This window comes from Carcharhinus amblyrhynchos, chromosome 6 (assembly GCF_965287045.1).
Source record: "Carcharhinus amblyrhynchos chromosome 6, sCarAmb.v2.hapA, whole genome shotgun sequence".
Classification (NCBI taxonomy): Eukaryota; Metazoa; Chordata; class Chondrichthyes; order Carcharhiniformes; family Carcharhinidae; genus Carcharhinus; species Carcharhinus amblyrhynchos.
In genome coordinates this window covers 66,270,617-66,283,082 of record NC_137329.1, presented here as the reverse complement: position 1 = coordinate 66,283,082, position 12,466 = coordinate 66,270,617, and the positions used below count along the sequence as shown (strand labels likewise).

Genomic DNA, 12,466 nt, shown 5'->3' with positions numbered 1-12,466 from the left:
AGTGTGTGGAACAAGCTGTCAGAGGTAGTAATAGAGGCAGGTACAATTTTGTCTTTTAAAAAGCATTTAGAAAGTTACATTGGGACAATGGGTATAGAGGGATATGGGCCAAATGCGGGCAATTGGGATGAGCTTAGGGATTTAAAAAAAAAGTGGGGCATGGACAAGTTGGGCCGAAGGGCCTGTTGCCATACTGTAAACCTCTATGACTCTATTAACTGGAATGCTGAGCTCCAGAATGGTGTCAAATCCCACTCATCAATGCCATGAGTGGCACTGGACATTCATTTACGATGGGCATTCATTACATGCGTGTTATTCCTCTCACCAATATGGCATCTGGCGCAGCTCACCTCAAAAGTGCCCACACCTGCATTGCTACCCTATTTTGGTCTCCAAATAGATGCTACCAGATCAAATTTTATGCCCCCCATTTCTGAGACACAAGAGTCAGAGTCACCATGAACTTTGCCCAGTATCTCAGCGATTCCGGTGGGGAGAAACTGCTCTCCAGAATCAAATAAACCACCCAGCAGCAATGACAATGGAACAAACAAGCTGGGTTGAGAGGTCTGGGTCAATTTCCAGCCCTAAGACAGTACATTACCTCTTTGATTGCTTTCTCTGGAGAGTTTGCATTCTTCATCTCGGTTGTCAGGGATCAGATCTCTTGTATTTTGGATAAAGCTTTGTAAGGGACAGTGCTGAGCACAGGATGGCAGAGCGAGCAGGTATGCCTCTGAACCAGTATCATTCTTGAAATACATATCCAGAGTGAAGGACCTGTAGAAGCCACATGTAGGGAGAATAAGCTCCATTCAATGTGTGTCTGATAGAACCTGAATGATAACATAATAGTATATGGGAAAACAATCTACCTCAGATAGCCAGTAGGTGCCCAACACACTTAAGAGACCTCAGTACTGAGGGAATGCTGCACTGTCAAGAGGATCAGTACTGAGGCAACACTGCATCATTAGAAGGTTGGTACTGAGGGAGTGCTATGCTGTTGGAGGAAGAGTACTGACGTAGTGCTGCACTGTCAGATGGTCAGTATTGAGGGAGTGCTGCACTGTCAGATAAACAGTACTGAAGGAGTGTTGCACTGTTCGAAGGTCAGTTCGAAGGGAGCACTGCACTGTCGGAGCATCTGTCCTGAGGGACTGCTGTGTTGTCAGATATTCAGTACTGGAGAGTAATGAATTGATTAGAATTGATTAGAGATAGTCAGCATGGTTTTGTAGCGGGAAGGTCGTGCCTTACTAACCTTATTGAGTTCTTTGAGAAGGTGACCAAAGAGGTGGTTAAGGGTAAGGCAGTAGACGTGGTATATATGGATTTTAGTAAGGCGTTTGATAAGGTTCACCATGGTATGCTTCTGCAGAAAATGCAGATGTATGGGATTGGTGGTAATTTAGGTACTTGGATCAGGAATTGGTTAGCAGATAGGAGACAGAGGGTAGTGGTTGATGGTAATTATTCATCATGGAGTTCGGTTACGAGTGGTGTGCCTCAGGGATCTGTTTTGGGGCCACTGCCGTTTGTAATCTTTATTAATGATCTGGATGAGGGTATAGTTGGGTGGATTAGTAAGTTTGCTGATGACACCAAAGTCGGAGGTGTGGTAGATTGTGAGGAAGGGTGTCGAAGTTTGCAGGGTGACTTGGACAGGTTGCAGAGCTGGGCCGCGAGGTGGCGGATGGAGTTTAATGCGGAGAAGTGTGAGGTAATCCATTTCGGTAGGAATAACAGATGTGTTGAGTATAGGGCTAACGGGAAGACTTTGAATAGAGTGGAGGAGCAGAGGGATCTAGGTGTATGTGTACATAGATCCCTGAAAGTTGGGAATCAAGTAGATAAGGTTGTTAAGAAGGCGTACGGTGTCTTGGTGTTTATTGGTAGGGGGATTGAATTTAGGAGTCGCAGCGTCATGTTGCAACTGTACACAACTCTGGTGCGGCCGCACTTGGAGTACTGTGTGCAGTTCTGGTCCCCACATTACAGGAAGGATGTGGAGGCTTTGGAGAGGGTGCAGAGGAGGTTTACCAGGATGTTGCCTGGTATGCAGGGGAGGTCCTATGAGGAGAGACTGAGGGATTTGGGGTTGTTTTCACTGGAAAGAAGGCGGCTAAGAGGGGATCTTATAGAAACATATAAGATGATTAGAGGTTTAGATAGGGTGGATGGTGATAGCCTGTTTCCTCGGATGGAGAAAGCTAGCACGAGGGGGCATGGCTTTAAATTAAGGGGGGGTAGTTATAGGACGGATGTCAGGGGCAGGTTCTTTACCCAGAGGGTGGTGAGGGACTGGAATGCCCTGCCTGCTGCAGTTGTAAATGCGCCTAGTTTGGGGGCGTTTAAGAGATTGGTGGATAGGTTTATGGACGAAAAGGGATTGGTTTAGATTAGTGGGTCAATGTTTTTTTTTAAAAAATAAGACTGGTCGGCGCAACATTGTAGGCCGAAGGGCCTGTTCCGCGCTGTAATGTTCTATGATGGAGTGACGGCAATGTCACAAGGTCAGTACTGAGGGTGCACTGCACTGTCCAAGGGCCATACTGGGGGGACAGCTGCACTGTCAGATGCACAATACTGAGGGAATGCTGCACTGTGGGAAGGTCAGAAATGAGGGAGTGCCACATTGTCAGAGGGGCAATACTGAGGGCGTGCAGCACTGTCCGAGGGTCAGTACTGAGGGAATATTGCACAGAAAGATGGTAAGTGCAGATGGAATGCTGCACTGTCAGAGGATCAGTACCCAAGGAAGTGCTGCAGCGTCAGAAGGTCTAAACTAACGGAGCACTGCATGTCAGAAGGCTGGTACAGAGGGCTTGCATCCTCATCCACTTGCAGGAATCTCAAGTGGAGGAGGATATGTGGCTGCAAATTTCCCATGACTAGTCTTTCACAGATGTGACAGGTGGGGGAGGTGGAAGTGGCGGGGAGGTGGGGGCGGTGGGGAGGTTGGGCAGGCGGGTGTGAGAGGGGAGAGAAAGTGGGGGCGGGTGTGAGAGGGAGGGGGGGGCGGGTGCAAGAGGGAGAGAAGGGGGCAGGCGCGGGAGGGAGGGCAGGCGCGAGAGGGAGAGGGAAGCAGGCGCTAGAGGGAGAGGGGAGCGGGTGTGAGAGGGAGGAGTGAGTGCGACAGGTAGGGAGTGGGCGCGAGGGGAGGCGTGTGTGAGAGGGAGAGATGGGGGGACAGGTGCGAGAGGAAGGGGGAGCGGGCGTGAGAGGGAGAGGGGGCGGGCGTGAGAGGGAGAGGGGGGCGGGCGTGAGAGGGAGAGGGGGGCGGGCGTGAGAGGGAGAGGGGGGCGGGCGTGAGAGGGAGAGGGGGCGATTCGAGAGGGAGAGAGGGGGAGTGGGCGCAAAGGGGGTGGGCATGGGGGGCGTGTGGGCACGAGGGGGAGAGAGGGGTGGGCACGAGAGGGGGCTGGGCGCGAGGGGGAGAGAGGGGGATGGGCACGAGAGGAAAGGGGGACGGGCGCGAGAGGGAGGGGATACAGGCGCGAGGGAGGGCGTGCGCGAGAGGGAGAGATGGGGAGCAGGCGCGAGGGGGGGCAGGCACGAGGGATAGGCGGGCGCAAGAGGGACAGAGGGGGCGGGTATGAGAGGGATGGAGGGGTGGTCTTGAGAGAAGGGAGCAGGCACGAGAGGGAGAGAGGGGCGGTGGGCGTGAAAGGGGCGTGGGCACAAGAGGGAGAGGGAGAGGGGGCAGATGCGAGACGGAGAAAGGGGGTGTGGGCTCGAGAAGGAGAGAAGGGGGGGCAGGCGCAAGACGGAGAGAAGAGGGGCGGGCACGAGAGGGAGAAATGGGAGTAGCGTGTGAGGGAGAGACAGAGGGGTTCGGACATGAGAGGGGAGGGCCGGCGCGCGAGACAAAGAGAGAGAGAGAGAGGGCGGGCGGGCACAAGAGAGACGGATGGAGAGAGGGAGAGACCGGGGCGCAGGGGTGCGCGTGGGCGCAGGCGCGGGCGCGAGGGGGCGGGTGCGACGACAGCACCTAAGTTTGAGAAGCCACGAGGAGAGGAAGATTCTCTCTGTGTCAGGGATGGGGGATCTAGGTAAATGCTGTATTTCATCAGGTCATTTGACATTAGGGTGAAAAATCAGATGGCATATGTTAGGGAAAATTGTACAATTTTAACCAGCCTCGTGTGTGTGTCCTGTTATTTATTAAAGCTAGTTTACATTAATGGTGTTGGTTACCCTGCAACATAAAAACAAGACAGTGACTATGGGCAATTAACAACAAGATCTTCACCAACTGAACTCTGCTACCTGGAGGATTAGAGATCAGGAATTAAACTTTTGACAGTATCCAGCTGTATCTGACATGTTGGCCCTGAGAGCCAAGGAGCTAAGCTTTTTTATTAGTAAGTATAAAGATTTGATACCAGTGGAATAAAGGGTTATTCTGTTTTATTCTGTGAAGGGCAGCCAGCAAAACGTTCGTGTTTAAGAATCCTCAAAACTTACCCATCATCCTCTTGATACAGTTCAAACATGTGACAGGAAGCATATGGCGGAATTATGTTATTGTAGATATTCAGCGCCATCTGAAGAGCTATGAGCGTTGTGTCATGCTGCAGAATCAGACAAATATTTAAATCAGGTTAGAAATAATTCTATTATGTGATACATGCTATATTGATATAGCACCTTACACAACGTCAGGATGTCACAATGCACTGCCAGAGAATTAGTTATGGATTTCAGTCAATACCTCCAGAGGAAATATGTATAAATCAGCATTCAGCAAAATTAATGAGGCATGATTGGTAGTGTTTGTTGCGTTTATCCTTTCTCAGGGTCTAATAGGATTTCTCTTTCACAAAACCATGTTGATTCTGTTTGATACTATTATAATTTTCTAAATGTCCAGCAATAACCTCCTTAATAATGGATTTTACCATCATTTACTATGACTTAGGTTAACTGGTCTATGGTTTTCCTGCTTTGTGTCTTTCTAGAATAGAGGTGCTACTTTAGTGGTTTTCCAATTCACTGGGACCTTCCCAGAAGCTAGGGAATTTGGGAAGATTATAACCAGCGCATCCATTATCTCTGCAGCCACTTCCTTTAATACCCTAGTATGCAGGTCATCAACTCCAGGGCACTTGTCAACCTTTACTTTCCAATATCTGTTACATTTCCCAGCAACTTCAATGGTCATTGTGATTGTTTTAAGTTCTTCTCTCCCTTTCCCCTCTTGTTCTTCATAAATAAACTCACAAAATTTTGTACATCCACCTCAGAAAGCAAACAGGGCATCAGTTCAATATCTTATCTAAAACACAGCGTCTCGAACAGTGCAGCACTCCCTCAATACTGACCCTCTGACAGTGCAGCACTCCCTCAGTACTAACTCTCTGACAGTGCAGCACTCCCTCAGTACCGACCCTCTGGCAGTGCAGGATTCCCTCAGTACTAACTCTCTGACAGTGCAGCATTCCCCCAATACTGTTCCTCTGACAGTGCAGCACACCATCAATATTGGGGGGAGTTTAGCACTGTAGGACAAGTTGTACTTGTTGTCAGAGAGTCAGCTCCTCCCACAATGCTGTCCTCTCCTTATACAGCATCTTCCAAACCCACAACTATTTCCATCTAGAAGGTCAAAGGAAGCAGATACATAGGAACACCACAACCTGCAAGTTCCCCTCCAAGCCACTCACCATCCTTACTTGGAAATATATTGCAGTTGCTGAGTCAAAATCCTAGAATTCCTTCCCTAATAGCATTGTGGGTCAACTCACAACACATGGACTACAGCATTTCAAGAAGGCAGCTCACCACCACCTTTTCAGGGGCAACTAGGGATGGGCAATAAATGCTGGTCAGGCAGCGATGGCCATGTCCCACGAATGAATAAAAAAAGTGAGTTACTTGTGCTGCTTTCTATTCAATCTGCATTTGCTGCTCACAATGGGGTTTCCTCAACATTGGGGAGTGCAAATACAGATTGGTTGGCTGCTTTGTAGAATATCTCCATTTTGTCTGCCGTTATGCTCCAAGTCATTTTAATTTCCCCTCCCATTCTGGGGATCCTACACTGCTCTGACAAAATTCAACATACGTGAGGAACAGCATCTAAACTTTTGATTAGGCACTTTCTAGCCTTCTGGAACTAACATTAAGTTCATTGATTTTCATTCATAACCTGTCCCCGCTTTTTGTTTTGTGTGTGACTTATGTTTTTAGACAGCAGCTTTTAGTGATGTTATTCATACTTCCACCTCCTCCAGACTTGACTTCTGTTTATTAATCCTGATCTATCCCCTCTGTACTTGCACCATCATCTCTCCTGCCCTTCACCCTGCCATAGAGCTTCCTTTTTGTTATTTCCTCCCCCTTGTACTTGTTTAAAACCTCTCACATCTCTAACTTTTTACAGCTCTGGTGAAAGATCATCTTATTTGAACCATCAACTGTTTGTCTCTCCAGCATTTTGTGCGCTTGATTTCAGATTTCCATAGGAGCAGGAATAGGCTATTTGGCACTTTGAGCCTGCTCCATCGTTCGATAAGATCACAATGATCATTGATGGGGCAGCACAATGGCTAGCACTGCTGCCTCACAGAACTAGTGACCTGGACTCAGTTCCAGCCTTGGGTGACTGTGTGAAGTTTGCACGTTCTTCTCGTGACTGCATGGGTTTCTTCTGGGTGCTCTGGTTTTCTCCCCCAGTCCAAAGATAAGCAGGTTAGGGTGGATTGGCCATGGTAAATTGCCCCTTAGTGTTGCAGGGTGTGTAGGTTACAGGGTTTAGCAGGATAAACATGTGTGGTTACAGGGCTAGGACTGAATACTATGATCTGTTGGATAGTCGATGCAGACTCGATGGGCTAAATAGCTTCCTTCTGCACTATAGGGATTCTTTGTTCAAGATCAATAAGATACTGGTTCCCCTTTATCCAATTTTAAAATAATTTCATCAAAACACTCCCACAAATTAAACACAATTTCCCCTTCACAAAGCCTGATCAAATTATGATTTTCTAAGTTTCCTGCTAAAACTTTTTTAATAATGGATTCCAGTGTTTTCCCTATGACAGACATTAGTTTAACTGGTCCAAACATAAAGAACAGTACAGACTCTTCGGCCCCCAATGTTGTGCTGAGCTATGTCTAAACCCAAGATCAAGCTACCCCACTCCCTGTCATTCTGGTGTGCTCCAGAATGTTGGTCAGGTTTTAAGTCGGTCCGCCTCGTGTCCAACAAGGGGCATACACGCGATGGGTCGTACTGGGGCTGCTCTTGGTTGTTCAGGATTGGCCTAGTGCTTCATGTCGTTAGTGTGTGCCTAAACTGGACAAGATACTGGGCAAGACGACAGCTCAGTGACTATCGTTGATTGCTGTCCAGACACATGGATTTGGGCCAGTGTCTGTGGGAGTTTGCGCATTCTCCCCGTGCTTGAGTGGGTTTTCTCCGGGTGCTCCGGTTTCCTCCCACACCCCAAAGATGTGCTGTTAGGCTGATTGGCAGGAATAAATGGTCCCTAAATCAGTTACCCTCAATCTGGATGGCCATAAAACATTAGACAGGGGTCGTGGGTGGAGAGGGGGACTGGTGGTGTTGAGATGGCGGCACGGGCTCGTTGGGCCGAAGGGCCTGTTTCCCTTTATATATATAAATATTTATATATATATATATTTATTTATATATATTTATATATTATATATAAATTTATATATATATATATAAATAGTGATAGCCTTTTTCCTCGGATGGAGAAAGCTAGCACGAGGGGGCATAGCTTTAAATTAAGGGGGGGTAGTTATAGGATGGATGTCAGGGGTAGGTTCTTTACCCAGAGGGTGGTGAGGGATTGGAATGCCCTGCCTGCTGCAGTTGTTTTGCGCTGTAGTGTTCTATGTTCCACACAGACAGTGACCCAAGCCAGTTTTCCTAGCATCTTTTCACTTGGGATGGTGATTGCATTAAGTTCACCTCTCCCTGTCACTTCTTGATTTTCAAACCTTGCAGAGTGAAGACAAACACAAATCACCTGTTCAATGACTTTGCCACTTCTTCTTATTCCATTATCAATTCCCCAGACTCTCTCTCTTTGGTTATAGTTTCTCTATTCAAAGACTTGTAGAAACTTTCATTATTTATTTTTATGTTACTAGCCAGCTTTCTGCCTCTTTATTATCTTTTCAGTCATTCTTTACTGGGTCTTAAAATCTGTCCAATCCTCTAACCAAGTACTAATCTTTGTAGCTTCGCAGTGTGATACAATCTTTAACCAAATGATGCAGCCTTCTCAAAGTGCGTTTCTTTCTCAGTGGGATAAATTTTCCTGGTGTGTTATTAAACATCTCTTTTAAAGTTTGCTACTGCAACTCTATTGTGCTATCTTTTAACTGAGTTCCCCATTAGCCACCTCTGCCTTCATAATCTCATAGTTAGCTTTATTTAGGTTTCAAAAAGACAGCATGGCCTCCCAGTCCTCAATCGCAGAGGTCTTAGATGACAGCACGTGAGAGAATCTGGACAAACTACAAACTTTAGGCAAGCTGAATCTAAGGCCTTAATAATCTGAGGCCTTATGAATAAAACTCTTGGAAGCAACCGTTTACTGGCTGAGTTGTATTTGGCTCTGTAGGACTGGATAGGCCCACAGCTGCTGGATGTGTACAAGAATGTGTTTCTGGACAGCAAATGTCAGAATCCATGAGGAAAGACATCATTATCCTCATCTACAAACAGGAGGAGGAAAGGGAGGAAATTAAAAATTGACGACCCATTTCACTGTTGAAACATGGATTATAAAATTCTGCCTAAGGTCATCACCAATTGGATCAATCTGTTCTGGAGATGGTGACCCGCGCTGAACCCAGCAGGAAGATCTCTCTAATAGCTTCATGCTTTCAGGGATACGATTGCCTATGTACAGGACTGGGGAGGTGGGGGGTGTGAGACTCGGCTGACCAATCCACTGGAGCAAAGGATGGGTCTGGCCACTGAAAGCTCCAAGCAGTTGGACGGTGCTCTTGTGGAAAAAAATAGTGCAGAGGAACACCTTTGACCACAAGTCCATCAGGCAACGGCCTGCACATAAAGTCTTTGAAGCCCTGAGGGAAAAGATGATGTTGGATCCTACTGAATAGCTCCCTGAGCAGACTGTTGCAGTCATTTGGCAGAATGCCTCATTGTCAGACTTTTCAAATAAGTTACAGGTGAGAAAGGTCCAACCATCAGATCCTTCCTAGATGCTCAGAGTCTCACCCCTTCAGCACATTTTTAAAATTCATTTCTGGGTCATGGGTGTCGCTGGCTGGCCAGCATTTATTTCCCATCTCGAGCTGATCTTGAGGTGGTGGTGGTGGTGAGCTGCCTTCTTGAATCGCTGCAGTTCATGTGCTGTGTGTTGATCCACAATGCCATTAGGGAGGGAATTCCAGGATTTTGGCCCAACAACTACGAAGGAACGGTGATATATTTCCAAGTCAGGATGGTGAGTGGCTTGGTGAGGAACTTGCAGGTGGGGGTGTTCTCATGTATCTGCTGCTCCTTCTAGATAGAAGTAGCCTCAGGTTTGGAAGGTGTTGTCTAAGGAGCTTTGGCGAATTATTGCAATGCATCATTTAGTGTGTACTATCTGCCACTGAGCGTTGGTGATAGAGGGAGTGGATGTCTGTGGATGGGGTACCAATCAAGCGGGCTGCCTTGTACTGGATGGTGTCAAGCTTCTTGAGTGTTGTTGGAGCTGCACCTATCCAGGCAATGGGGAGTATTCCATCATACTCCTGACTTGTGGATCATGGGCAGGTTTTGGAGAGTCAAGGGATGCGTTACTTGCTACAGTATTCCAACCTCTGACCTGCTCTTGTAGCTAATGTGTTTATGTGGCGGGTCCAGATGAGTTTCTGGTCAACGGTAACCCCAAGGATGTTGACAGTGGGGGATTCAGTGATGGTAACACCATTGAATGTCAAGGGGCAGCAGTTTGACTGTCTCCTATTTGTGATAAGAACAAATAAACTTATAACACAGGGACAGGTCCTTCAGCTCTCCAAGCCCGCACTGACAATGCTGCCCGCCTGAACTAAAACCGCCTACCACTCTGGGGACCACATCGCTCTATTCCCACCATATTCATTTATTTGTCAAGATGCCCCTTAAAAGTCACTGTCATATCTGCTTCTACTACCTCCCCTGTCAGCGAGTTCCAGGCACCCGCCACCCTGTGTTAAAAAACTTGCCTTGTGCATCTCCTTTAAATCTTGCTCCTTGCATGTTAAACTTATTCCCCTTAGTAACTCATTCTTCCATCCTGGGAAAAAGCTTTTGACTACCTATTCTGTCCATACCTCTCAATCTTGTAGACTTCCATCAGGTCGCTCCTCAACCTCCATCGTTTCAGTGAGAACAAATCAAGTTTCTCCAATCTATCCCCATAGCTAATGCCCTCCATACCAAGCAACATTCTGGTAAATCTTTTCTGTACCCTCTCCAAAGCCTCCAAATCCTTCTGGTAGTGTGGTGACCAGAATTGAACACTATATTCCAAGTGCAGCCTAACAAAGGTTCTATAAAGCTACAACATGACTTGCCAATTTTTAAACTCAATGCCCTGGCCAATGAAGGTAAGCATGCCTTCTTAACTACCTTCTCCACCAGCGTTGCCACTTTCAGTGGCCTGTATACCTGTATATCCAGATCCCTCTGCCTATCAAACTCAAGGGTTCTTCCATTTACTGTACATTTCCCATCTTTATTAGACGTTCCAATGTGCATTACATCACATTTGTCTGGATTAAACTCTATCTGACATTTCTCCACTCAAGTCTCCAACCGATCTATATCCTGCTGTATCCTCTGATGATCCTCGTCACTATCTGCAATTCCACCAATCTTTGTGCCGTCCACAAACATTTCCAAATAAATCAGTTTCATTTTCCACCAAATCATTTATGTATATTACAAACAGCAAAGATCCAAGCACTGAAACGCACCCTTCCACTTCTACCCTGTCTTCTTTGAACCAAGCCCGTTCTGTATCCATCTTGCCAGCTCACTTCTGATCCCATGCAACTTCATCTTCTGTACCAGTCTGCCATGACGGACCTTGTCAAAGGCCTTACTGGAGTCCATGTAGAATGTGAGAATGACTGTTAATCTGAGACAGCTCACCCAAATTTGGCACTGAGAACTTTGCAGGGTTGACAAGGCTATTTATTTAGCCACTGTCTTGCTGGTGCCTAGGTTGATGGTCAGTCCGGTTTCATTTCTTTTTATTGATTTCACAGCGATGGAAATAACTGAATGGCTTGCTAGGCCATTTTAGGGGGCAAGTGAGAGTCAACCACAATGCTGTGACTCTGGAGTCACATGTAGGCCAGATCAGGTAAGGATGGATTCCTTCCCTAAAGGACATGAGTACGTGAGTGAAAGTTGCCCTTGAAGTAACTGGGGTGGGGAAGAGACGGTTGTCCACCTCATTGGGCCTGAATATGCCTTTGCAAAGAAAGTCTAGAAAGAGATGCAGTTGTTTTTTTGTAAAGCTTTATCCCGAGCAGCTCTATGCGATGGGGCTCTCCGCGACATGGGCTGTACCCTGGGGCAGACACCAAGATAATCATCAACTGTGGACGATCAATCATCACCTCGGTGGAAGACCATCTTGGCCTGCCCGGAACTTGTTCATCTTCCAGGGCAAAGAATTGCCCTTGACTAAAGTGTTACAGACTGACATATTCAAAAGCCCAGAACTATGTGCTGAGGATTGCAGTAAAGATTGGGGCATCCACCGCAAGAGGCACAATGGGGAAAGGTAGCTGTCTAGGGCCATTCTGCCATTGTGCACTAAGAAGCTGGAAAATGTGTAGAACTTCTTGGACTGTATTCCTAACATTGAATATGAATACAACAGTATTGAAATTGTATTGAGGCACCTGTTAGGGTCCCGGGCCAGGACCTCAAGTTACAATAGGATGCCAGACTAGACAGCAACAAATTTTCAATTTTGGCATAAATCTGAGGAAAGAACACTTCCTTCCAGGAATGATTCCATTGACAAAGTATGGATTTTTTTATATAGAAAACAAACTTTATTTAATAACAGCTTAAATATAGCTCTGACAAATGAAACAGCTTAACGATAACAGTTGAACAAATATTTAAAAATGAAAAGGAAACTTTAATTTCTAACTTATCACTGTTTCAATTCAAAATAAACAATATTCCTCTCACAGATGTAAATGCTACTTTGAATATAATTAATAACCATAAATACACTTGCTATAATGAGTGCAGACTCATTGAAGCTTTCAGAGAGAGACAGAATTCCAGAAGCCTGCAAAATCATTCCAACATTAATCAAGCTTTAGCTGCAAACTAAACTGCTTTACGCAAAAGCTTCCTCTCAGCTACAGATGTGGAGATGCCAGTGTTGGACTGAGGGAAACACAGCAAGAAGTCTCACAACACCAGATTAAAGTCCAACAGGTTTATTTGGTA

The 12,466-nt window shown here is 46.4% G+C and overlaps 1 protein-coding gene across 3 annotated transcripts in view; it reads right to left on the bottom strand.

Annotated features, from left to right (window-relative positions):
* Positions 1-12,466, bottom strand: part of acp2 (acid phosphatase 2, lysosomal) — a 131,543-nt gene that overhangs the window by 36,627 nt on the left and 82,450 nt on the right. For all 3 annotated transcript variants that reach the window (XM_080190562.1, XM_080190564.1, XM_080190563.1), the window contains exons 9-10: positions 4,474-4,580; positions 608-783 (exon numbers count right to left, since the gene is read on the bottom strand). In XM_080190562.1, coding sequence (XP_080046688.1) covers positions 608-783; positions 4,474-4,580 — 283 coding nt within the window. The remainder of the gene's footprint in view (positions 1-607; positions 784-4,473; positions 4,581-12,466) is intronic.